General features: G+C 43.1%; 1 protein-coding gene across 1 annotated transcript in view; it reads right to left on the bottom strand.

Moving 5' to 3' along the window:
* CIT (citron rho-interacting serine/threonine kinase) overlaps positions 1-27,522 on the bottom strand; it is a 157,267-nt gene that overhangs the window by 93,168 nt on the left and 36,577 nt on the right. The window contains 8 exon segments of the mRNA XM_070763102.1: positions 4,628-4,753; positions 7,686-7,826; positions 11,534-11,587; positions 14,702-14,755; positions 16,361-16,540; positions 19,844-19,963; positions 21,677-21,820; positions 23,399-23,501. Coding sequence (XP_070619203.1) covers positions 4,628-4,753; positions 7,686-7,826; positions 11,534-11,587; positions 14,702-14,755; positions 16,361-16,540; positions 19,844-19,963; positions 21,677-21,820; positions 23,399-23,501 — 922 coding nt within the window.

The following is a 27,522-nucleotide window of genomic DNA, read 5'->3' as shown; positions in this document are numbered from 1 at the left end:
TGCTGCGGGCCACGGCAGTTGGCCACCTCCAAGTTGCAACCGCCCTGCAGAAGGAGGATGATTCCTCTGCCTCCACTGAGGAGGATGAGTCACGCTGTCTTGTTCTGGCCAAAGCCTGTGCTCATTAATTTCGGCCCCGCTGCCCTTTCTTTCATCCTGGGAGCCGCGCTCCTTCCCGAGCCACTTTCAAATGCCACAGGTGGCCGCCGCGAAGAACAGAGCCTGCAAGAGCGAAGCATGGAAGGCACGTGCGCCGCGTGAGGAACAGAGGTGGGCCTCACATTCCCTCAACATCAGTTTGCCCAGCACCGGAAACGTGCGAGTGCGCATATGCGCAGAGCATTGGACGAAACAGGAATTTGCTCTTGCGCCCCGTCGACGCATGTGTGCGGCCATCAAAACCACAGCAAAAAGAGCCGGGGTGGCGCAGCAGGTACAGTGCTATACTGCAGGCCACTGAAGCTGACTGTAGATCTGAAGGTCAGCGGTTCAAATCTCATCACCGGCTCAAGGTTGACTCAGCCTTCCATCCTTCCGAGGTGGGTCAAATGAGGACCCGGATTGTGGGGGCAATAGGCTGGCTCTGTTAAAAAGGGCTATTGCTAACATGTTGTAAGCCGCCCTGAGTCTATGTAGAAGGGCGGCATAAAAATCAAATGAATGAATGAATGAATGAATGAATGAATGAATGAATGAATGAATGAATGAATGAATGAATAAATAAATATAGGGCAGGATTGTGCCCAGGTGGGTGCGCGCCAACCACAGGTACCTACTACTGGTTTTGCCCGAACTGGTGCAAAAACTACTCATGTTGCAGAACAAGCGATTTCCGGACTGTCCGAAACATAGAAGATTGACGGTAGAAAAAGACCTCCTGGTCCATCTAGTCTGCCCTTATACTATTTCCTGTATTTTATCTCAGGATGGATCTATGTTTATCCCAGGCATGTTTAAATTCAGTTACTGTGGATTTACCAACCACATCTGCTGGAAGTTTGTTCCAGGCATCTACTACTCTTTCAGTGAAATAATATTTTCTCATGTTGCTTCTGATCTTTCCCCCAACTAACTTCAGATTGTGTCCCCTTGTTCTTGTGTTCACTTTCCTATTAAAAACACTTCCCTCCTGAACCTTATTTAACCCTTTAACATATTTAAATGTTTCGATCATGTCCTCCCTTTCCCTTCTGTCCTCCACTCTACAGATTGAGTTCATGAAGTCTTTCCTGATACGTTTTATGCTTAAGACCTTCCACCATTCTTCTAGCCCGTCTTTGGACACCGTTCAATTTTATCCATATCTTTTTATAGGTGAGGTCTCCAGAACTGAACACAGTATTCCAAAGCCAAGCAGATGTCCGAGTTTCACAGATTCAGTATAGAACAGTGATGGCAAACCTATGGCACAGGAGCCATATCTGGTGGCGTGCGAGCCGTTGCCCTAGCTCAGCTCCAACATGCATGTGTGTGCCGGCCAGCTGATTTTTGGCTCTCGGAGACTCCAGGAAGGTGTTTTCAGCTTCCAAAGAGCCTCCAGAGGGATGGGGGAGGGCGTTTTTATCCTACCCCGGCTCCAGGGAAGCCTTTGGAGCCTGGGGAGGGTGAAACACGAGCCCACTGGGCCCACCGGAAGTTGGGAAACAGGCAATTTTTGGCCTTCAGGAGGTGGGGAAGCTGTTTTCGCCCTCCCCAAGCATTGAATTATGGGTGTGGGCACCTGCGCATATGCGATAGCATGCATGCATGCTCTTTTGGCACCCGAGGAAAAAAGTTTCAAGTTTCAAGTTTTATTGGATTTATATGCCGCCCCTCTCCGAAAACTCGGGGCGGCTAACAGCAATCATAGACAGTATACAATAATAATCCAATACTAAAAGCAAATTAAAACCCCTTAATATACAAAACCAAACACACATACAAACATACCATGCATACAATTGTAAAGGCCCAGGGGGAAAGTATATCTCAGTTCCCCCATGCCTGGCGGCAGAGGTGGGTTTTAAGCAGCTTACGAAAGGCAAGGAGGGTGGGGGCAATTCTAATCTCTGGGAGGAGTTGGTTCCAGAGGGCCGGGGCCGCCACAGAGAAGGCTCTTCCTCTGGGTCCCGCCAAGTGACATTGTTTGGTTGACGGGACCCGGAGAAGACCCACTCTGTGGGACCTAACTGGTCGCTGGGATTCGTGCGGCAGAAGGCGGTCCCTGAGATAGTCTGGTCCAGTGCCATGAAGGGCTTTATAGGTCATAACCAACACTTTGAATTGTGACCGGAAACTGATCGACAACCAATGCAGACTGCAGAGTGTTGGTGTGACATGGGCATATTTGGGAAAGCCCATGATTGCTCTCGCAGCTGCATTCTGCACGATCTGAAGTTTCCGAACACTTTTCAAAGGTAGCCCCATGTGGAGAGCGTTACAGTAGTCGAGCCTCGAGGTGATGAGGGCATGAGTGACTGTGAGCAGTGACTCCCGGTCCAAATAGGGTCGCAACTGGTGCACCAGGTGAACCTGGGCAAACGCCCCCTCGCCACAGCTGAAAGATGTTTCTCTAATGTCAGCTGTGGATCGAGGAGGACGCCCAAGTTGCGAACCCTCTCTGAGGGGGTCAATGATTCTCCCCCCAGGGAAATGAACGGACAGATGGAATTGTCCTTGGGAGGCAAGACCCACAGCCACTCCGTCTTATCAGGGTTGAGTTTGAGTTTGTTGACACCCAACCAGGCCCCAACAGCCTCCAGGCACCGGCACATCACTTCCACTGCTTCGTTGACTGGACATGGGGTGGAGATGTATAACTGGGTATCATCGGCATATTGATGATAGCTCACCCCATCAGGTTCGCCATCACTGATATAGAATTTGTATTAAATGGAACTACATATTTAGGAAATAAAACCAACAAACTTTGACTGGTCCTTAAAGAAATGACCTTAAGTTGAGGGCCACTTTTACCTGTCCGTAGGTGTGCATCTAACTGGGTATTAGGACCACCTATCAACAGAAGGTCCTAGACCTCTAAGCGAGAGGGGAGATCTTCGCACAAAGTCTCCTTTGCCCTATCAACAGAAGGTCCTAGACCTCTAAGCGAGAGGGGAGATCTTCGCACAAAGTCTCCTTTGCCCTAGCGAGAAGCCTAGGGAGGCGCCCGACGGACTCCCATCGGCAGATTATTTGCAGAGAGGAAAGAGTTAAGGTGATTAATTCGGTCCTTCTCCAATACGGTGGGAAAACCCGGCAGATTCCGGGACACGGGTGAGACTGCCAAGGCTTCTCCAAGCTTGGCTTTGCAGGCTCCATTGTCATGGAACTCCAACATGTTGAAGGGCAGGGAAACACCCCTTTGTTGAGAGTCGGGAGCATCTGTTGCGGCAATTGGAAGCCAAGGCTCTTCCGTGGGAAAGAGAAACAGTACGAGGAGCCCACCCAGGGGAGAAGGCAGAGGGGGCTAGAAGAGTCCTTATTTCTAGCCTGTTCAAGAATTAATTAATTACTAAATTCTTTCTTTCCTTCTTCCTTTCTTTCCTTCTTCCTTTCCTTTCCTTCCTTTCTCTTTCTTTCTTGCCTTCCTTCTTTTTTCTTTTTTGCCTTCCTTTTCTTTTTCTTTCCTTCTTTCTTCCTTCCTTTCCTTTGTTTCCTTTTTCTTCCCTCCTTTTTCTTTCTCTTTTTTGCTTTTCTTCCTTTTCCTCTCTTTCCTTTCTTCCTTTTTTTCTTTCTTTCTTGCCTTCCTTTGCTTTTTCTTTCCTTCTCTCTTCCTTCCTTTCCTTTTTTTCCTTTTTCTTTCTTCATTTTTGCCTTTTCTTCCTTTTCTCTCTCTCTCTCTCTCCTTTCTTCCTTCTTTTTCTTTCTTGCCTTCCTTTTCTTTTTTTAACTTCTTCCTTTCCTTCTTTTTTCTTTCTTGCCTTTTCTTTCTTTTCTTTTTCTTCCTTTCCTTTTTTCCTCTTTCTTCCTTTTTCTTCCTTCCTTGTTCTTTCTCTCATTCTTGCCTTCCTTTGCTTTCTTTCCCTATCTCCTTTCTTCCTTCTTTTTCTTTCTTTCTTTCCTTCCTTTTTTCCCTTCTTCCTTCCTTTCCTTTTTTTTCTTGCCTTCCTTCCTTCATTTTCTTTCTTTTCTTTTTCTTCCTTCCTTCCTTTCCTTCTTTTTTCTCTTTCTTTCCTTCCTTTTTCCTTTCTTGCCTTCCTGTCCTTCCTTTCACTCTCTCTCTCTCCTTCCTTCTCTCTTTCTTTCCTTCCTTCCTTCTTCATTACGTTTTCAAGGAAGTTCAGTTGCCCTTTGAAAAGCTCTATCGCATCAACAAATCAGTGTTAAGAGGGGGCAAGAGACTATCACATATTAATGTGTGCTTTTTTATTGGGGCAGATTTTCATGATTTACGGCTGCTGTCAAACACCCCTGAGAAAGCTTGAAAGTTGGTGTTTTCCCTTAAAGCACCCACCGCATCTCTTTTCAGCCACAGGGACCCAGGTCATTATTAAAAAGGTTGATAATTTTTTACCTGTCCCCACCTGCAGGAGGTTATAATTCGGAATCTTCAAACCACGTTACTTTTTCTGTCTTTAACACTTCCCACTAAATCTCTCTCACTCCGGTTTGAAAACTCCCCTCGTTTTTTTCCATTGCTACCCACCAGAATTTTATCGGCCATCTGCTGGATTTGCTGAGATTTTGTCTGGATATCTTCTTTCAGTCGGTTCTCGCGCCGTTCCACCGTCTCCAGCCGCTTCACTTGGTTCTCCAGAGAATGGCGCCGTTCCTAGGCACAGGGTTAGACAAGAAGGCAGAATTATTATTATTTATTAGATTTGTATGCCGCCCCTCTCCGTAGACTCAGGGCGGCTTACAGCAATGATAAAAACAATATATAATGACAAATCTAATCGTTAGACTCTAAAATAACAATAATACATTTAAAAAGTCTAAAAAGCAAGAAACCCCAATATATAAAAAAACATACATACAGTCATATCATACACAGAAAACTACGTACGCAGGGGGAGATGTTTCAGAATGAAACCCCCTCCAAAAAGGGAGAATCTGGAGAGTGACCCAAAGTTTTGCCATCACATGAAAACCTTGGAAGATTGGATTTGAAATTGAGTTAGAAAGCCCAAACCGTTTGGAAAAACAACAAAAAAGCAAAAATGGCCATTTTAAAAAATTACAATTCTGCCGTACCATATAAATTTGCCCAGTTCCAAATTAAGGAATGGTGGTTTCCCACCACAAGCTCAGGCAGTGATGGGCTCCTACGGGTATAGAAACATAGAAGACTGACGGCAGAAAAAGACCTCCTGGTCCATCTAGTCTGCCCTTATACTATTTCCTGTATTTTATCTTACAATGGATATACTGTATGTTTATCCCAGGCAAGTTTAAATTCAGTTACTGTGGATTTACCAACCATGTCTGCTGGAAGTTTATTCCAAGGATCTACTACTCTTTCAGTGAAATAATATTTTCTCACGTTGCTTTTGATCTTTCCCCCAACTAACTTCAGATTGTGTCCCCTTGTTCTTGTGTTCACTTTCCTATTAAAAACACTTCCCTCCTGGACCTTATTTAACCCTTTAACATATTTAAATGTTTCGATCATGTCCCCCCTTTTCCTTCTGTCCTCCAGACTCTACAGATTGAGTTCATGAAGTCTTTCCTGATACGTTTGATGCTTAAGACCTTCCACCATTCTTGTAGCCTGTCTTTGGACCCGTTCAATTTTGTCAATATCTTTTTGTAGGTGAGGTCTCCAGAACTGAACACAGTATTCCAAATGTGGTCTCACCAGCGCTCTATATAAGGGGATCACAATCTCCTTCTTCCTGCTTGTTATACCTCTAGCTATGCAGCCAAGTATAGTCAGGTACACAGAACCAGTAGAAAATTTTTGAATTTTTCTTCTTTTTCCCCCTTCTGGGCTCTGGGGATGTTTTTCATCTCGCAATAAATGAGGTTGGATGTGTATAATTTTAGAAGAGCCGTGCGTGCGTTTTTGTGTGTGTACATACACATACAGTTTATATAGTAGATAATGTATATTTTTGTGTGCCTGTGTATAATATGTAATAATAATAATAATAATAATAATAATAATAATAATAATAATAATAATAATAATAATTTATTAGATTTGTATGCCGCCCCTCTCCGAAAACTTGTGTATGTACACATATGGTATATATATATATAGAATTAAAGAGTGTATTTTGGAGGTTCAGTCATACAAATCCAATAAATAATAATAATAATAATAATAATAATAATAATAATAATAGTAAATAGAGAGGGAAATTGTATCTCTTTGAGGCGAGGAGAGGCCAGGCACCCTAACCCAAACCCTTGACGTGAGCGATGTCAAGTTGGTCATCTTTAAGCCAGTCACATGACCTTTAAGCCACACACCCCAGTCACATGATCGTCAAGCCACTCCCACCTGGTCACATGGCTGGCAGGCCACACCCACAAAATAAGCCACGCCTACAGTGTGGTAGCAAAAATATTTGCAGCCCTTCACTGAGCTCAGGTGACCACGAGCAGCTGGGTGATTGCCCTCCAAATTCACTTCTGCCTTTATCTAAACTTCGGTTCCAATTGCTAAAATGCAATACAGTGCTCCCTCGATTTTCGCGGGTTCGAACCTCGCGAATAGTCTATACCACATTTTTTTCAAAAATATTACTTAAAAAATACTTTGCTCCCCCCCCCTATACTATGGTTTTCCCCACCCGATGACATCATATGTCATCGCCAAACTTTCGTCCGCCTTTAGTAAAAAAATTTAAATAAACTTTAATAAATAGATAAGGTTGTGAAGAGGAGAAACATAGAAGACTGACGGCAGAAAAAGACCTCATGGTCCATCTAGTCTGCCCTTATACTATTTCCTGTATTTTATCTTACAATGGATATATGTTTATCCCAGGCATGTTTAAATTCAGTTCCTGTGGATTTACCAACCACATCTGCTGCAAGTTTGTTCCAAGGATCAGTAAAATAATATTTTCTCATGTTGCTTTTGATCTTTCCCCCAACTAACTTCAGATTGTGTCCCCTTGTTCTTGTGTTCACTTTCCTATTAAAAACATTCCCCTCCTGGACCTTATTTAACCCTTTAACATATTTAAATGTTTCGATCATGTCCCCCCTTTTCCTTCTGTCCTCCAGACTATACAGATTGAGTTCATGAAGTCTTTCCTGGCTACGTTTTATGCTTAAGACCTTCCACCATTCTTGTAGCCCGTCTTTGGACCCGTTCAATTTTGTCCATCTCTTTTTGTAGGTCTCCAGAAGTGAACACAGTATTATTCCAAATGGGGTCTCACCAGCGCTCTATACAGTGGGATCACAATCTCCCTCTTCCTGCTTGTTATACCTCTAGCTATGCAGCCAACATGAAAATGGTGAGTAATAATCTAAATGGTTGCTAAGGGAATGGGAAATTGTAAATTTAGGGGTTTAAAGTGTTAAGGGAAGGCTTGTGATACTGTTCATAGCTAAAAATAGTGTATTTACTTCCGCATCTCTGCGGAAATTCGAGTTTCGCGGGCGGTCTCGCAACGCATCCCCCGCGAAAAGCGAGGGAACACTGTGAATCTTTAAACCAAACTTTCAGTCGGCGAAAGAAAACCAGGCTGCCGCACAAGACTTTTCATATGTGTAACCCAACCCATCAACGTGACGACGCTGCTAACCTCGGCTTCCAGCAATTTCTTTTTCATGCTTTCGTTGGAATCCTCCCGGTTCTGCAGTTTCTCCAGCTCTTTCTCGGCCCTCTCTTTGGCTTGGCGGATGTTCTGTAGCAATTCGGTCGCTTCCGAGCTGGCTTTCATGGCCTTCAAAGAGAAGCGGGGGTGAAAATCAGGTCGGGCTGTTGTGCGCAGGGGTGCAAACCCCGAAGCGTTTCAGGAACCCATTGCACGGGTTTTCAGTTTAGCACAACACGTAATTTGATGCATTGGGGAAGTGAGAATCAACAATGCTTAGATCAGTGTTTGCCAACCTTGGCAATTTGAAGATATCTGGACTTCAACTCCCAGAATTCCCCAGCCAGCGAATGCTGGCTGGGGAATTCTGGGAGTTGAAGTCCAGATATCTTCAAGTTGCCAAGGTTGGCAAACACTGGCTTAGATAAATAGATTAGATAGATAGATAGATAGATAGATAGATAGATAGATAGATAGATAGATAGATAGATAGATAGATAGATAGATAGATAAATAGATAAATAGATAAGATAGATGGCTGGATAGATGGCTGGATAGTTATTTATTTATTTATTTATTTATTTATTGATTGATTGATTTGATTTGATTTGTCTGCCGCCCCTCTCCGAGGACTCGGAGCAGCTCCCAACAAACAATACAGCCTACAAATCCAATGTTAAAAAAGCAGAACAATTAAGAAACCCTTATTAAGAACAATCGCACAACTCAACATACCATACATAAAGAGGGACAGCCGGGGAGAATCAATTTCCCGATGCCTGGCGACATAGGTGGGTTTTCAGTAGTTTACAGATAGTTAAATAGATAGATAGATGGATGGATAGATGTATAGTTAAATGGATGGATGGACGGATGGATGGATGGGTAGATGGATAGTTAAATAGATAGATGGATGGATGGATGGATAGATGGATAGATAGCTAAATAGATGGATGGATGGATGGATAGTTAAATAGATGGATGGATGGATAGATAGATGGATAGATAGCTAAATAGATGGATGGATGGATGGACAGATAGTTGGATGGATGGATAGATAGATGGATGGATTCGGCCTTTTTAAATATTTCCCAAAATATCTAATTCTTCTAGGTGGGCTTCCCACACCGCGGGGGAGGGGGGCGGGAGTAAAGAAAAAGAAAAGTCACCGAACACCGTGAGTTATGTTTTGGCACCTACGCCAATTCATGGAAAAACCCGAGCCAAATCAAACCACCGCAATCTGTTGCCGTCTCCGCGTCCCTTAATATAGTTTCCAAAGCAAAGCCTTTGAGTGCTGAAAACACTGACATACACCTGGTGTGTTCTCTCTCTCTTTTTGTTTGTGTGTCCGACATGGCCTTCTCCAGTTAAATTCCTACTCAATAGTGCAATTCTGACTCAAACTTTTAATTTAAAAATAAGCTGGCCCTGACAGGTTGTGAAGAGGAGAAAGCACCCTGAGCATCACGATTTCAAAATTCCAGGCTGTCCCACCCCCCACATCCCCATTACCCACCCCCCCCCTGTCTCTCCTTCCTATCTATCAGATGACTAACTCTGTTTTGGAACGCCGGGCCCTTGTTCCACCCTCCTCTGCATTTACAGCTTGCAGGAAAAGTCTATAGAGGAGATTTCTAAACTTTGTGTAGGGGGGATTTTTTTTTTTTAAGATAAAAGAGTGTTTATGCATATGTCTTTGGGAATGCCCGGTAGTGCAGAACTTTTGGGGGGAAAATGCACGAATCCCAGCGACCGATAAGGTCCCACAGAGTTGGCCTTCTCTAGGTCCCGTCGACTAAACAATGTCGTTTGGCGGCCCCAGGGGAAGAGCCTTCTCTGTGGCAGCCCCGGCCCTCTGGAACCAACTCCCCCTGGAGATTAGAACTGCCCCCACTCTCCCTGACTTTCGTAAACTACTCAAGACTCATTTATACCGCCAGGCATGGGGGAGTTGAGATAGCTCTTCTCCCGAGGCCATTACAAGTTATGCATGGTATGTTTGTGTGTATGTTTGGTTTTATAATAGGGGTTTTTAGTTGTTTTTTATTATTGGATTGTACATGTAGTGTTTATTATTGTTGTTAGCCGCCCCGAGTCTACGGAGAGGGGTGGCATACAAATCCAATAAATTATTATTATTATTATTATTATTATTATTATTATTATTACTATTATTATTATTATATTAATAGAATGTTAAATATACGATGTACAATTATAAAGGAAATGGCAGTGTTAGTTAAAAGCAACGAGATGGGAGAATTTAGAGAAATAAAACAAGGAACGATAGAAAGCGCTCGGGCGGTCATAGTCTTGGGATGGAAGGATGCGACCAAATTGGTACCGGTAAATGGTGGATCATATTCAATTTGAGGTTATGGACAAATGAATTCGGCTAATGAAACTGATTTGCGAGAACTGATGGGATGATGGGACAAGGTAAGAGGATCTATGGTTAGTAGAATTCGAGACCAAGCTACAAGGAATAAATTGGAATCACTTTATAATATGTAAATAGATATACAGTGTTCCCTCGAACTTCGCAAAAAGTCTATACCACGGTTTTTCAAAAATATTAATTAAAAAATACTTTGCGGGTTATTTCCCTATACCACGGTTTTTCCTGCCCGAATACGTCATGTGTCATCGCCAAACTTTCGTCTGCCTTTAATAAATATTTTTTTTAATAAACTTTAATAAATAAACATGGTGAGTAATAATCTAAATGGTTGCTAAGGGAATGGGAAATTGCAATTTAGGGGTTAAGGGAAGGCTTGTGACACTGTTCATAGCCAAAAATAGTGTATTTATTTCCGCATCTCTACTTCGCGGAAATTCGACTTTCGCGGGCGGTCTCGGAACGCATCCCCCGCGAAAATCGAGGGAACACTGTATTACTCTTGAGTTAAAATGGTATATATAAAACATGCTTTTCTCTCCTCTCTTTCTCTTTCTCCCTCTCTTTTTTCCTTTTCCATGCTCTTACTTTTTATTTCCCCTTTTCTTCCCGATGTAAATATGTATACTATTTTAGAATTGCATACTTTAAAACTGCACGAATTTATACCAATGTCTAAATAGACCTTTTGTTTTTTTGTATTCCCTTCCCCCATTTATTTGTAATAAAGATTATATTTAAAACAACAACAACATGCCCCCATTTTGTGGGAGGGGTGCGAATGTTGTCTGGTGGTAGCCACAAATCACTGAGCACTTGTTGTATGTTGTGGGTGTGCTTTATATTTTAAAGCCCTTCATGGCACTGGACCAGATTACCTCAGGGACCGCCTTCTGCCGCACGAATCCCAGCGGCCAGTTAGGTCCCACAGAGTGGGTCTTCTCCGGGTCCCGTCAACTAAACAATGCCACTTGGCGGGACCCAGGAGAAGAGCCTTCTCTGTGGCGGCCCCGGCCCTCTGGAACAAACTCCCCCCAGAGATTAGAATTGCCCCCTCCCTCCTTGCCTTTCGTAAGCTACTTAAAACCCACCTCTGCCGCCAGGTATGGGGGAATTAAGATTTTTTTCTCCCCCTAGGCCTTTACAACTGTATACATGGTATGTTTGTATGTATGTTTGGTTTTTATATATTAAGGGGTTTTAATTTGCTTTTAGTATTGGATTTTATTGTATATTGTTCATGATTGTTGTTAGCCGCCCCGAGTTTTCGGAGAGGGGCGGCATATAAATCCAATAAAACTTGAAATTTGAAACTTAAAATCAATTAAAAAAATATTTTTTTAAAAAAATTAAACCCCGAAAAAACCCCTCCCTCCCCCTCTCCCAACTTTCTCACTGGGTTGATTCTCCCGGTACATCCAGAATTCAATCTCACCTTAGTCAACTTCTCTTGGAGCTCTTGAATTTTCACCTGTTGATCTGCATTGATCTAGACGAGACAGGAGGAGAAAGAATTGGAAAAGGCCTCGGAGGTTCTCCTGGTGCAGTGGTTCTCAAACCTTTCCAATGCCGCGATCCCTTAATACAGTTCCTCAAGTTGCGGTGAGCCCCAACCATAAGTCCAGCGCCAATTCTCCCAACGGAGCTTTAAGTTGATTGGCAGGGAGGTCAGAGGGATACCCCCAGTGTCAACGCCTGATTGGTCGGATTGTAAAAACATGTTCCAAGGGGCCAGAATAGACGCTTTAGTTCCTAACACCGTGGGAAATTTTGTCTTTTTTGTCGACCCCTGTGAAACGGTCATTCGATCCCCAAAGGGATTCCGACCCCTAGGTTGAGAACCACTGCTCTAATCCAACCAAATTAATTTGTTCGTTCGTTCGTTCGTTCGTTCGTTCGTTCATTCATTCATTCATTAGAATAACAGAGTTGGAAGGTGTTCTCTCAAGCTCTCTGGTAGAATCCTCCCGAAAATTCAAAGATACAAATTTCAGACACACACACGTTTGAAAATTCAAAACAATGTTCTTTATACTGAAAATCCAAATAAACTAAGCTTCCTTTTTGTATAGCAAAGAGCATTGGTCTCCAAACAAACTGGTAATTGGTACAAGTCCCTGATCAGTTCTGAGATACTTAGCTTGCAGCTGTGAGGCAATTCACAGTCCTTCTTCTTCCACAAAGTGAAACACACTTTGCTCTGGTTTAGTTTCAAAGCGGGGAAAAATCAGCACACAAAGGTCGAAGTCAGCAAGGCAGGCACGAAACACAACGATCAGATAATCCTCCACAATGGCCAAACCCACAGGCTGCTCTTTATAGCAGCCTCACTAATGACCACAGCCCCACCCAACCACAGGTGGCCTCATTTTCTTTGATAATAATCTCTCAGTTGTTGCTGCCTATGCATCGCTCTCCGCATGCGTGGCTGTATCATTAACTCTTGTTCCGAATCCAAGGAGGAGCTAGAGAATTGATCTCCTTCTGAGCTGTCTGCCCCACTCTCCTCCTCCCTGTCACTCATGTCTTCTTGGTCAGAGGAGCCTTCATCAGCAGATTCCACCGGGAGCAAAGCAAGCCTGCGGCATGTGGATGTCTCCCCCACATCCACAGTCCTTGGGGCAGGAGCTAACCACAACAGAAGGGACCTTAGAGGTCTTCTACTCCCATCCCTGCTTAGGCAGGAAGCCCTACACCATTCTGGACAAATGATTGTCCAGTCTCTTCTTTACAACCTCCAGTGATGGAGATTCCACAACTTCTGGTGGCAAGCTGTTCCACTGGTCAATTGTCCTCACTGTCAGGTTTCCCCTTAATCCCAGGTTGCTTCTCTCCTTGGTTGGTTTTTAATCTTTGCTTCTCGTCTTGTCTGCTGGTACTTTGGAAAATAGATCGACCCCCCTCTTCGTTCTAGGCAGCCCCTCAAATATTGGAAGACTGCTATTATGTCTTCCTTGGCCTTTGGTTGGGCTGTTCGCCATTGTCCCTTTCTTGATTGGAGTATTGTTGATTTGATTGCAGGTCTGATGTTAAATTTTGAAGTTAATCTATGCCGATTTAAGTGCTGATTGTTGGTGTCTTTTGGGGCTGCGGACTTCTTGTTCTTTTTTGGATTATTACCTGTTGTGGTTAGCTCTGGCCCAGCTCCTGCCCCAAGGACTGTGGATGTGGGGGAGACATCCACATGCTGCAGGCCTGTTTTGCCCCCGGTGGAATCTGCTGATGAAGGCTCCTCTGACCAAGAAGACATGAGTGACAGGGAGGAGGAGAGTGTGGCAGACAGCTCAGAAGGAGATCAATTATCTAGCTCCTCCTTGGATTCGGAACAAGAGTTAATGATACAGCCACACATGCGGAGAGCGATGCATAGGCAACTGAGAGATTATTATCAAAGAAAATTAGGCCCCCTGTGGTTGGGTGGGGCTGTGGTCATTAGTGAGGCTGCTATAAAGAGCAGCCTGTGGGTTTGGCCATTGTGGAGGATTATCTGATCGTGGTATTTCGTGACTGCTTTACTGACTTGGACCTTTTGTGTGCTGATTTTTCCCCGCTTTGAAACTAAACCAGAGCAAAGTGTGTTTCACTTTGTGAAAGAAGGACTGTGAATTGCTTCACAGCTGCAAGCTAAGTATCACAGAACTGATAAGGGACTTGTGCAAATTACCAGTTTGTTTGGAGACGAGTGCTCTTTGCTATACCAAAAGAGGGCTTAGTTTATGTGAATTTTCATTATAAAGAACATTGTTTTGAATTTTCAAACGTGTGTGGGTCTGAAATTTTTGCCTGTGAATTTTCGGGAGGAGTCTACCAGAGAGCCCGACAGAACATTACCCAGCTCAAAAAAAAACCCAACAACCCCAAAACCCATGGCTAATATGGATAATTTATGACTTAGGCCAGGGTTTCCCAACCTTGGCAACTTGAAGATATTTGGACTTCAACTCCCAGAATTCCCCAGCCAGCATTTGCTGGCTGGGGAATTCTGGGAGCTGAAGTCCAAATATCTTCAAGTTGCCAAGGTTGGGAAACACTGACTTAGGCAATATGACTGAAATTAATAAGATTAAGATTTAGTTAATAATTATAATACAGTAATGTAAAAATAAGTAGGCTGACATAAAACAGCTGGGAGGTTGGCTTCGGTGTAAATTGTTGAGTGTTTAAGACCTGATATATAACTGTAATTATGAAATTTGTTATTTATATGTCTATTTTATCTTTGTCTTTGTTTATTTTATGGTATTTGGTTTTTTTAATATAAATAACTAGTGAAGATTATTTAAAAGAAAATGTTTTGCTTCTCATCTTAGAAGCTTCTTCCATTCCTAAAAAACAACTGCACTCCCTTCGTTCTTCCCTGAAGAGGTTTCGCTCCTCGTCCTAGAAGGTTCCTCGGTTCTCAGTTCCAATGGTTCGCCAGAAACTGAAGAAGCTTCTTCAAGGAGAAGCGAAAGTCCTTCAGAGAAAAACGAATACAGTGTGCTCATTTTTTAGAAAAGCCTCATTGGGGCCACCATGAGCTGGACGATTGAGAATCCCCAACATTATTCCGGGATGTTACCGCGAAAAATTCCACAAAGAAAATGAGACTTATTAAATATACCTTCTCCAGCTTGGAATACAGCTCTCCCACTTCCGTTTTTCCTTGGTCTTTAACCTTTTAGGTGAGAATTAAAGAGAATGTGCAATTTAGTAATCGGATACAGATTAACAGAAAAGTATGCAGCTCTGAAGTTTCTACAAGTCTTCGGAGAGGGGCGACATACAAATCTAATAAATAATAATAATAATAATAATAATAATAATAATAATAATAATGATGTATGTCTATCCCAGGCATGTTTAAATTCAGTGACTGTGTGAGTCTGCTGGAAGTTTGTTCCAAGCATCTATGACTCTTTCAATAAAAGTTGCAACATCAGCGAAAAAAGTGACTTATATATCATATAGCATACAAATCTAATAAATAATAAATAATAAATTAACAACAACAACAACAATAATAATAATATTTTTTTCACACAGCCATTTCAGCATCGGCATCATCGTTTAATGATCCCATAATCTGGGGCTGAGTGTTTTACTGGCCCGATGCCTTTCCTGTTGCCACTATGGAGTTTCCCACCCCCAGCAGAGATAGAAAAATAGAAACATAGAAGATTGACGGTAGAAAAAGACATCATGGTCCATCTAGTCTGCCCTTATAGTATTTCCTGTATTTTATCTTAGGATGGATCTATGTTTATCCCAGGCATGTTTCAATTCAGCAACTGTGGAGTGACTAACCACGTCTGCTGGAAGTTTGTCCAAGCATCTACAACTATTTCAGTAAAATAATATTTTCTCATGTTGCTTCTGAACTCGCCTCAGATTGCGTCCCCTTGTTCTTGTGTTCACTTTCCTATTAAAAACACCTCCCTCCTGAACCTTATTTAACCCTTTAACATATTTAAATGTTTTGATTATGTCCCCCCTTTTCCTTCTGTCCTTCATACTATACAGATGGAGTTCATTAAGTCTTTCCTGATACGTTTTATGCTTAAGACCTTCCACCATTTTTGTAGCCCGTCTTTGGACCCCTTCAATTGTATCCATCTCTTTTTGTAGGTGAGGTCTCCAGAACTAGACACAGTATTATTCCAAATGGGGTCTCCCCAGCGCTCTATACAGTGGGATCACAATTATTATTATTATTATTATTATTATTATTATTATTATTATTAATTGGATTTGTATGCCGCCCCTCTCCGCAGACTCGGGGCGGCTAACAACAGCAAAAAAGACAATATAAACAAATCTAATATTAAAAGTAATTTTTAAAAACCAATCATACATACAGATATATCATGCATAAATTTTATAAGCCTAGAGGGAAGGGAATATCTCAATTCCCCCATGCCTGGCGGCAGAGGGGGTTTAAGCAGCTTACGAAAGGCAAGGAGGGTGGGGGCAATTCTAATCTCTGGGGGGCGTTGATTCCAGAAGGCCGGGGCCACCACAGAGAAGGCTCTTCCCCTGGGTCCCGCCAAGCGACATTGTTTAGTTGACGGGACCCGGAGAAGGCCCACTCGGTGGGACCTAACTGGTCGCTGGGATATGTGCAGCAGAAGGCGGTCCCTGAGATCTCCCTCTTCCTGCTTGTGATACCTCTAGCTATGCAGCCAAGCATTCTACTTGCTTTCCCTTCAAATTTCTCTCTTTTCCCAATCCACCAGGAGCCGGATAGATTAGAAACCGGCCAGGGAATTCTGAAGGAGCTGACCTTAGCTACTTTTTGGAGCCGGTTATGACATTCGGTGGCTTTTCGCTTGAACTCTTCGGCGGCCAGTCGAGATTCCCTTAGCTCCGATTCGTAAAGGTCGCTGCGTCTCCGAGCAGAAATCAGGTCTTCTTCGAGCTGATTCATCATCAATCTCATTTCCTCCACTTGGGCTTGGTACTCCTGAGAAACGGAAGGAGAAGTCAGACATCTTGGAAAGTTAGGAAGGGAAAATGGAGGGGAAGAAAGATTCGGGAATCTGTTCGTTCGATCACTCGCAAATTCATTCATCGATTAATTTGTCCTTTCATTCATTTGTTCAGTCATTAAAATAACAGAGTTCGGTCTGTTATTAAAAAGAAGGTATACATATTATAAGATATAGAAACATAGAAGATTGACAGCAGAAAAGGCCTCCTGGTCCATCTCGTCTGCCCTTACACTATTTCCTGTATTTTATCTTAGGATGGATCTATGTTTATCCCAGGCATGTTTAAATGCAGTGACTGTGGATTCTTCTTTCTTTCTTTCTTTCTTTCTTTCTTTCCTTCCTTCTTTCCCTTCCTTCCTTCTCTTTTTTTCCTTCCTTCTTTCTTTCCTTCCTTCCTCATTCATAGAAGATTGACGGCAGAAAGAGACCTCGTGGTCCATCTAGTCTGCCCTTACACTATTTCCTGTATTTTATCTTAGGATGGATCTATGTTTATCCCAGGCATGTTTAAATTCAGTGACTGTGGATTCTTCCTTCCTTCTTTCTTTCTTTCCTTCCTTCGTCATTCATAGAAGATTGACGGCAGAAAAGGCCTCCTGGTCCATCTCGTCTGCCCTTACACTATTTCCTGTATTTTATCTTAGGATGGATCTGTTTATCCCAGGCATGTTTCAATTCAGTGACTGTGGATTCTTCTTTCTTTCTTTCCCTTCCTTCCTTCTCTTTTTTTCCTTCCTTCTTTCTTTCCTTCCTTCCTCATTCATAGAAGATTGACGGCAGAAAGAAACCTCGTGGTCCATCTCGTCTGCCCTTACACTATTTCCTGTATTTTATCTTAGGATGGATCTATGTTTATCCCAGGCATGTTTAAATTCAGTGACTGTGGATTCTTCTTTCTTTCTTTCTTTCTTCTTTCTTTCTTTCCTTCCTTCCCTTCCTTCCTTCTCTTTTTTTCCATCCTTCTTTCTTTCCTTCCTTCCTCATTCATAGAAGATTGACGGCAGAAAGAGACCTCGTGGTCCATCTAGTCTGCCCTTACACTATTTCCTGTATTTTATCTTAGGATGGATCTATGTTTATCCCAGGCATGTTTAAATTCAGTGACTGTGGATTCTTCCTTCCTTCTTTCTTTCTTTCCTTCCTTCGTCATTCATAGAAGATTGACGGCAGAAAAGGCCTCCTGGTCCATCTCGTCTGCCCTTACACTATTTCCTGTATTTTATCTTAGGATGGATCTGTTTATCCCAGGCATGTTTCAATTCAGTGACTGTGGATTCTTCTTTCTTTCTTTCCCTTCCTTCCTTCTCTTTTTTTCCTTCCTTCTTTCTTTCCTTCCTTCCTCATTCATAGAAGATTGACGGCAGAAAGAAACCTCGTGGTCCATCTCGTCTGCCCTTACACTATTTCCTGTATTTTATCTTAGGATGGATCTATGTTTATCCCAGGCATGTTTAAATTCAGTGACTGTGGATTCTTCTTTCTTTCTTTCTTTCTTCTTTCTTTCTTTCCTTCCTTCCCTTCCTTCCTTCTCTTTTTTTCCATCCTTCTTTCTTTCCTTCCTTCCTCATTCATAGAAGATTGACGGCAGAAAGAGACCTCGTGGTCCATCTAGTCTGCCCTTACACTATTTCCTGTATTTTATATTAGGATGGATCTATGTTTATCCCAGGCATGTTTAAATTCAGTGACTGTGGATTCTTCCTTCCTTCTTTCTTTCTTTCTTTCTTTCCTTCCTTCCTCATTCATAGAAGATTGACGGCAGAAAGAGACCTCGTGGTCCATCTAGTCTGCCCTTACACTATTTCCTGTATTTTATCTTAGGATGGATCTATGTTTATCCCAGGCATGTTTAAATTCAGTGACTGTGGATTCTTCTTTCTTTCTTTCTTTCTTTCTTTCTTTCTTTCCTTCCTTCTTTCCCTTCCTTCCTTCTCTTTTTTTCCTTCCTTCTTTCTTTCCTTCCTTCCTCATTCATAGAAGATTGACGGCAGAAAGAGACCTCGTGGTCCATCTAGTCTGCCCTTACACTATTTCCTGTATTTTATATTAGGATGGATCTATGTTTATCCCAGGCATGTTTAAATTCAGTGACTGTGGATTGACCAACCACGTCTGCTGGAAGTTTGTTCCAAGCATCTACTACTCTTCCAGTAAAATAATATTTTCTCACGTTGCTTCTGACCTCCCCTCCAACTAACCTCAGATCGTGCCCACTTGTTCTTGTGTTCACTTTCCTATTAAAAACACTTCCCTCCTTGAACCTATTTAACCATTTAACCTATTTAAATGTTTCGATCGTGTCCCCCCCCAACTTTCCCTTCCATCCTCCAGACAAATGGGATAATTTCTATAATTGACTAGATGACAAAGGATAAAAGAAAAAATGTAGAACTTTGCTTTTTTCACTACTGAATTTCATTTTGTTTGATAGCGCCCAATGTACAAGTTTGTCAAGATCCTTTTGTATTTTATTTTATTTTATTTATTTTGTCCAATACACAATGAGGGTTTTAGTGGGTATATATCTATATACACATAGTAAAATATATGATGAAGGTTATAGAGGAGATACTCATAGTAAAATATATCTAAGAAATAATAGAAAAGAAGGTTAGGAATAGAACATATCAATGAAAGAATAGAAGAAGAGATATAGGAATAGAAGAAAGGTATAGGAGATATAGGAGAGCAATAGGACAGGGGACGGAAGGCACTCTAGGGCACTTGTACTCGCCCCTTACTGACCTCTTAGGAATCTGGAGAGGTCAACCGTAGATAATCTAACGGTAAAGTGTTGGGGGTTTGGGGATGACACTACGGAGTCCGGTAATGAGTTCCACGCTTCCACAACTCAGTTACTGAAGTCATATTTTTTACAGTCAAGTTTGGAGCGGTTAATATTAAGTTTAAATCTGTTGTGTGCTCTTGTGTTGTTGTGGTTGTGTGCCTCTGTGTAATATGTATATACACGTCGCATTTATACATAGAATTAAAGAGTATATTTTGGATGTTCAGTAATAGTAAATAGATAAGAGGCCAGGCACCCTAACCGTTGACGTCAACTTGGCCACCTTTAAGCCAGTCACATGACCTTTAAGCCACTCTCCTGTCACATGATCACCAAGCCACTCCCATCCGGTCACATGGCTGGCAGGCCACACCCAAAAAATAAGCCACGCCCACAGTGTGGTAGTAAACGTTTTTGGAGCCCTTCCTTGGGCATCCCTCACCTTAGCTGTCACGGTTACGTCCTCCCGAGCGAGAGTTATCCGTACCTGTTCTTTGATCTCCTGCAATTTGCGACTTTGTTCTCTTATATCGTGAAGGAGCTGCAGGGCCTTGTCGTCCTCTTGCGACACCTCCATCCGAGCCTGTTCCAGACTTCGCTTTAAGCTCTGGGAGAAAAAAATGCAAGGTTGGAAACAGAAAGGCCCCTTTGCTGGGACGAAGCGAAGGCGGTCAGCTAAGAGGGGGGAAAACAACAACTCCTAAAGCATTTTCTTGAGCAGAAAGAGAAGGCAAAACCCTCCCTTTCCCTTGGCCCCCCCAACCAATGGTACCTAGGGGGATCTTGCCTGCCTCGACCAACTTAGAGGCGGCATTTGGAAGGGGAAGGAAGGATAGAAAGGAATGAAAAAAAGGAAGAAAGAGAGGAAGGAAGGAAGGATAGAAAGGAATGAAAAATAGGGAGGAAGGGAGGGAAGGAGGGAGGATAGAAAGGAATGAAAAATAGGGAGAGAGAGAGGAAGGAAGGAAGGAAGGAAGGACAGAAAGGAATGAAAAATAGGAGGAAGGGAGGGAAGGAGGGAGGATAGAAAGGAATGAAAAATGTGGAGGGAGAGAGGAAGGAAGGAAGGATAGAAAGGAATGAAAAATAGGGAGGAAGGGAGGGAAGGAGGGAGGATAGAAAGGAATGAAAAATATGGAGGGAGAGAGGAAGGAAGGAAGAATAGAAAGGAATGAAAAATAGGGAGGAAGGGAGGGAAGGAGGGAGGATAGAAAGGAATGAAAAATAGGGAGAGAGAGAGGAAGGAAGGAAGGAAGGATAGAAAGGAATGAAAAATAGGGAGGAAGGGAGGGAGGGAGGATAGAAAGGAATGAAAAATAGGGAGAGAGAGAGGAAGGAAGGATAGAAAGGAATGAAAAATAGGAGGAAGGGAGGGAAGGAGGGAGGATAGAAAGGAATGAAAAATATGGAGGGAGAGAGGAAGGAAGGAAGGATAGAAAGGAATGAAAAATAGGGAGGAAGGGAGGGAAGGAGGGAGGATAGAAAGGAATGAAAAATATGGAGGGAGGGAGGAAGGAAGGATAGGAAGGAATGAAAAATAGGAAGGGAGGGACGAAGGATAGAAAGGAATGAAAAATAGGGAGGGAGAAAAGAAGGATAGGAAGGAATGAAAAAAAGGAAGGAAGGAACGGAGGGAGAGTGGGAAGGGAGGAAGTCCATCGAGTCCAGCATTCTGTATCACCCAGTGGCCCACCAATTGTCCATGGGGATCTTGAGCAGAAAGAGAAGGCAAAACCCTCCCTTTCCCTGGACCCCCAACAAATGGTACTCAAGGGAATCCTGCCTGCCTCAACCAACATAGAGGCGGCACATGGACATCCGTTTCTATAACCACCTATGATACACTTGGCATCCCTGAATCAGTCTAATGCTGCCTTGAAGCTCTCCAGGCTGACAGCGGTCACGACCTCTTCTGGAAGTGAATTCCATCAACCAACAAAATATTCCCCTTGATTTGTCCTCACTTTCTTGCCTATGAGCTTTAGGGAGGGCCCCCTCGTCCTAGTATTGTGTGATAGAGAAAAGAATTTTTCTCTATCCATCTTTTCTATCCCATGCATGATATTATACACTTCGATCAAGTCACCCCAAGGCTGAGGAGGCCCCACGGAGGCTTCTCCCTGCCTTTTCCATTTCCTTGATCATTCTTGTTGCCCTAGCAATCTCCATAATATTTTAATTACTACTGTTGTTCGACTTCTTTTTATTGTCTTGTTGTATTGTTTTTTTAATTGTTGTAAGCCGCCCCAAGTTCTACGGGATTGGAGCGGCACAGAAGTCAAATTAATTAAATTAAATTTAAACAGGGGGAAAGGCTCACACTGCATTCTGTGATGTAGGTCGCTAGGTCCTGTTCGAGAAGGGATCGCTGGGTCTCGGAGGCCTTGAGTTCCACCTCCTTTTGGCTGAGCACAGCCTCGACCTCCGACACTCTCCGGTGCAAGCGGGTCATCTCCTGCTCCATCTGCAAACAGACATCAAAAAGGTTGATTTATTCGACTCCTATGCCGCCAAATCCTGTAGGTTTTTTAAATGGGATAACCAGCAGTGAGCTGGCGGTGTCAAAGTACAGTGGTACCTCTACTTACGAACTTAATTCGTTCCGTGACCTGGTTCTTAAGTAGAAAAGTTTGTAAGAAGAAGCAATTTCCCCCATAGGAATCAATGGAAAAGCAAATAATGTATGTGATTGGGGAAACCACAGGGAGGATGGATGTTTCCTCCCAGGAGATTCCTAGAGAGGCCCCACAGAGGCTTCTCCACGCCTTTTCCGGCCGTTTCCTCCCAGGAGATTCCTAGAGAGGCCCCATGGAGGCTTCTCCCTGTCTTTTCCAGCCCTGCTTCCTCCCAAGAGATTCCTAGAGAGGCCCCACAGAGGCTTCTCCCCACCTTTTCCGGCCCTGTTTCCTCCCAGATTCCTAGAGAGGCCCCACAGAGGATTCTCCCTGGCTTTTCCAGCCCTGCTTCCTCCCAGGAGATTCCTAGAGAGGCCCCACGGAGGCTTCTCCTGGCCATTTCCGGCCCTGTTTCCTCCCAGGAGATCCCTAGAGAGGCCCCACGGAGGCTTCTCCCTGCATTTTCCGTTTACAGTTTCGGAAACTTGGGTTTGTAAGTGGAAAATGGTTCTTGAGAAGAGGCAAAAATAATCCCGGTTCTTATGTAGAAACGTTCGTAAGTAGAGGCGTTCTTGGGTAGAGGTACCACTGTACCACCCCAGGAAAGGAGAGAAACGAAGGTGTTTTTTAAAAAAAGGCAAATACCATTATTTCTGGTCCTGGGAAATTCACACTTCCTTCTTGGGGAAAAAGCAGTAATTCTAAGTCACCCCATTCATTCACGCGGCTCGTGGGCCTTCAGTCCCTCTTCGAACCCCGGTTAGCCAAGAAGTGACAATCATTTTTTTTTCCACTCGATTGGAGGTGTTGTGTTTTTTTACAAAAGGATTATTATTATTATTCCTCTCTCTCTCTCTCTTTCGCTCCAGAGATGGGTCGGCTTTAGCTTTATCCCAAATCCATCTCGGACTCCAGAAGAGGACTTCCCCCCCGGTATCTTTTCAGAGGAAGGATCAAAGCAAAGGAAAGCGCAAAAAAGTCCCGCGAAAAAGTCCTTCGGGGGGAAAAACGGCGTTTTCCGCGGATTTGCCCCAAAGCAGGTTATTTCCAGAAAAGAGTTAAGAACGCGGTTCGTTGTAAATCAAAAGAGGTGGGTGCCACAGTTACAGAAGCAGAAGGACCAGGAAGGAGAAGGGGGGAGAGAAAAAGAAATACCCCCCCAAGACTTTGCGGTACTCAAAAAAGGAGAATGAGAGACAGAGAAAGCATCAGACGAAAGACAGGATGTCAAGAGCTGGGCTGATCAAGGATCTTGGATGGATCCAGAGCATCTTCTGGTTAACAGACTTTTTCTCGTCCGATGAGGAAACTCCTCCGCCAATCGACGTCAAGCTGCCAATCAACGTCAACCTCTGGCAGGTCCTTTAGGCCGCAAGGATTGTGGACTTCCGGGGCAAAGAAGGAGGCCGGCCATGGAAAATAAATACCTTGTGGCACCTATCCTGGGTGTCTTGCAGCTCTTTGCTCTTAAACAGGAGTTTCTTTTCCATGGAGCTAATCTTAGCGGGAGAATCCGAGCGCAAAACAGACCTTGGGGGGGGGAAAAGGAAGAGGAAAGAGAATGAATCTCAAAAGACTGCGTGTGACACATCCCGATCTCGCTTATTAGACGCCCTTGAAAACTTCTTTGCACCCTTTTATAAACACAAGGCGGGATACAGAATTTCTCTACCTGATCAAATGAGGGCTCTTAACCAGGGGTGGCACAGTGGTTAGAGTGCAGCACTGCAGGTTACTTCAGCTAACTGCTAGCTGTAGGTCAGCAGTTGAAATCTCACTCCCCAGAATCCATAGAAGTCTAACTGCTATTACGACTGCCCTTCCTTCCTTCCTTCCTTCCTTCCTTCCTTCCTTCCTTCCTTCCTTCCTTCCTTCCTTCCTTCCTGAAGGTTGACTCAGCCTTCCATCCTTCCATGGTGGGTAAAATGAGGACCCAGACGGTTGGGGCTGACTCTGTAAACCGTTTAGAAAGAGCTATATGAAGCGGTATATAAGTCTAAGGACCATTGCTATAACTATCGCTCTACCTCTCTTCCATCTACCTTTCATCTACCTATCATCTAGCCATCTTTCCCTCCATATCTATCTATTCATCTGTCTGTCTATAATCTCTCATATCATCTATCTATATATCATATCACACTATAAATCCTATGGGATTGGGCGCCATACATGTCAAATCAATCAATCAATCAATCAATTATCTATCTATCTATCTATCTATCTATCTATCTATCTATCTATCTATCTATCTATCTATCTATTGTATCATCTCTCTCTCCCCATCCATCTCTCCATCTATCGTCTATCATAGTGTTTCCCAACCTTGGCAACTTGAAGATGTTTGGACTTCAACTCCCAGAATTCTGGGAGTTGAAGTCCAAACATCTTCAAGTTGCCAAGCTTGGGAAACACTGGTCTATCATACCATCTATTTCTCTATCATCTGTCTCTCTGTCTATTTTCTATCTATCTTCCATCTATCTTCCATAGCTGTCATCCATCCATTCATCCATCCAACCATCGGTTGACTCAGCCTCCCATCCTTCCGAGGTCAATAAACGAGGACCCAGATTGTTGGGGGCAAGAGGCTGACTCTGTAAACCACTTAGAGAAAGCTGTCAAGCAATGTGAAGCGGTATATAAGTCTAAGGCCTATCGCTACTGTGATCTATCTACTTACCCATCTACCTATCATCTATCTATCTAAGGTTGACTCAGCCTTCCAACGTTGGCAAAAATGAGGACTCAAGATTAATGGGGGCAAGAGGCTGACTCTGTAAACCGCTTAGAGAGGACGCCAAAACAATATGAAGTGTAGGATTTCCTGTCTAAGTAAGGGCTTGGATTAGAAGACCCCCAAGGTCCCTTCGAACTCTTGTTATTATTATTAAGCGGTCTATAAATCTCTTTTTCTTTTAAATATTTTTATTAACTTTCCACTTTAAAAAAGAGAAAGCACAATAGTAAGTACAGAAGAAAAATCAAAGGGAATTAAATTAATAATAGTACAGCGTTCCCTCGCTTTTCGCGGGGGATGCGTTCCGAGACTGCCCGCGAAAGTCGAATTTCCGCGAAGTAGAGATGCGGAAGTAAATACACTATTTTTGGCTATGAACAGTATCACAAGCCCTCCCTTTAACACTTTAAACCCCTAAATTGCAATTTATTAAAGTTTATTTAAAAAAATATTTATTAAAGGCAGACGAAAGTTTGGCGATGACATATGACGTCATCAGGTGGGAAAAACCGTGGTATAGGAGAAAAAACCCGCAAAGTATTTTTTAATTAATATTTTTGAAAAACCGTGGTATATTTATTTATTTTATTATTTATTATTTGGATTTGTATGCCGCCCCTCTCCGAAGACTCGGGGCGGCTCACAACAAGTGAAAACAAATCATAATAATCCAATAATTAAAATATTTAAAGATTTTAAAAAAACCATATACTAACAGACACACACACAAGCATACCATGTATAAATTAAACGTGCCCAGGGGGAGATGTTTAATTTCCCCATGCCTGACGGCAAAGGTGGGTTTTGAGGAGTTTACGGAAGGCAGGGAGAGTAGGGGCAGTTCTAATCTCTGGGGGGAGTTGGTTCCAGAGAGTCGGGGCCGCCACAGAGATTGTTTAGTTGACGGGACCCGGAGAAGGCCCACTCTGTGGGACCTAATCGGTCGCTGGGATTCGTGCGGCAGGAGGCGGTCTCGGAGATATTCTGGTCCGATGCCATGAAGGGCTTTAAAGGTCATAACCAACACTTTGAATTGTGACCGGAAACTGATCGGCAACCAATGCAGACTGCGGAGTGTTGGTGAAACATGGGCATACCTAGGTAAGCCCATGACTGCTCTCACAGCTGCATTCTGCACGATCTGAAGTTTCCGAACACTTTTCAAAGGTAGCCCCATGTAGAGAGCATTACAGTAGTCGAAGTTCGAACCCGCGAAAATCGAGGGAACACTGTATATACAGATACAAATCTAAGATTCTATTGCTATATCTTGTTCATCATCCCTTCAGCTTTGCATTCTTCTCCCTTCAATGGCCATCCCTTGTTTGTCCACCCAAAACTAGCATCCAAGAACAATTTATTTGTTCCAACGCTTCAGATGCTTAACCTGGCCTATCGTAGCCCTCTCTCAGCATGCAACAAAGATCGTTTGTCGTGCTGCAAAGGCCGACGGAAAAAAAAGGAGTTTTCTTGTCACGCAACTTGTGTGACTTTGCAAGAGATGTTTTACAGCCCTGGAATTCTGCAAATGAATCCTATGTTTATTCATTAAGCTTTCATTAAATAAAACCCAGCTCCCCCGCCCTCCTTCCCCCAAAAATACCAGCCAAATGTGGCTTATTCAATAAACACTGTTTACATATATGCCACAAGGGAGCTTCACGTTTGGTTGAAGTCCTTTGTTGGTGTATTTCTGCTACAGCTGGGAGGTGTCTTTGTATTAGGATTATTTATTTTATTTTTATTTATTTATTGGATTTGTATGCCGCCCCTCTCCGCAGACTCGAGGCGGCTAACAACAATGATAAAAAACAACATGTAACAATCCAAGTTAATAAAACAACTAAAAACCCTTATTATAAAAACCAAACACACACACAAACATACCATACATAACTTGTAATGGCCTAGGGGAAGGAATATCCTAACTCCCCCACACCTGACGACAAAGGTGAGTCTTGAGTAATTTGCAAAAGACAAGGAGGGTGGGGGGCGTTCTAATCTCTTGGGGGAGTTGATTCCAGAGGGCCGGGGCCGCCACAGAGAAGGCTCTTCCCCTGGGGCCCGCCAAACGACATTGTTTGGTCGACGAGACCCAGAGAAGGCCAACTCTGTGGGACCTTATCGGCCCCCTTATTTTATTTATGCCGGTCTTTCTGCTTAGAATGACCAGACAGAAGTTCCAAACTATGGTTTGTGTGACCTTTGCATGGTGTATGAAACCATTAACCATGATTTTGAAAGCTATTATTATTAAATGAACAGCGATAGAATAGGTGTATTAATCAAATCCTTTCATTGAGACTTGGAGATATTTATAATCAGATTTCTAAGCCCTGGTTTATAGAGCCTGGCTTGTTGCCGCTTGGGATGCGCTCAGTCAACCATGATTAAGCAAGCGTGGTTTAATGTAAGGTCCAAACCCGGACTGTCCTTTTAAAAATCGCCTTTTAGTTCAAGAACCTTGCAGAGTTCCATTTTTTCACATCTTCCACTCACAAATAATATTTTGGAAGAAATGAGAAAAAAATTTTTTGCAGTCACCATTCACTGATAATCAGAGTTAATATTTTTCTCTGCTCAAGGTTGGGGGACTCATCAGACTCCCTTAATTTGATTGGACTGACATCTGTCTCAAATAGTATAGGAACTGCTGCTTGAGTGGGGGGCTGGACTAGATGGCCTTCAAGGTCCCTTCCAACTCTAATAAAATAAATAAATAAATTTATTTATTCAGAGCCTTCCTCATTTCCACACACACACACACCATCGAATTTCCTCCCTCGGCTGGGTCAGAATCTGTGGCACAAA

Source organism: Erythrolamprus reginae, chromosome 10, assembly GCF_031021105.1.
Source record: "Erythrolamprus reginae isolate rEryReg1 chromosome 10, rEryReg1.hap1, whole genome shotgun sequence".
NCBI lineage: Eukaryota > Metazoa > Chordata > Lepidosauria > Squamata > Dipsadidae > Erythrolamprus > Erythrolamprus reginae.
Note: the sequence above shows the minus strand (reverse complement) of the source record. Positions and strands in the feature narration are given on the sequence as shown.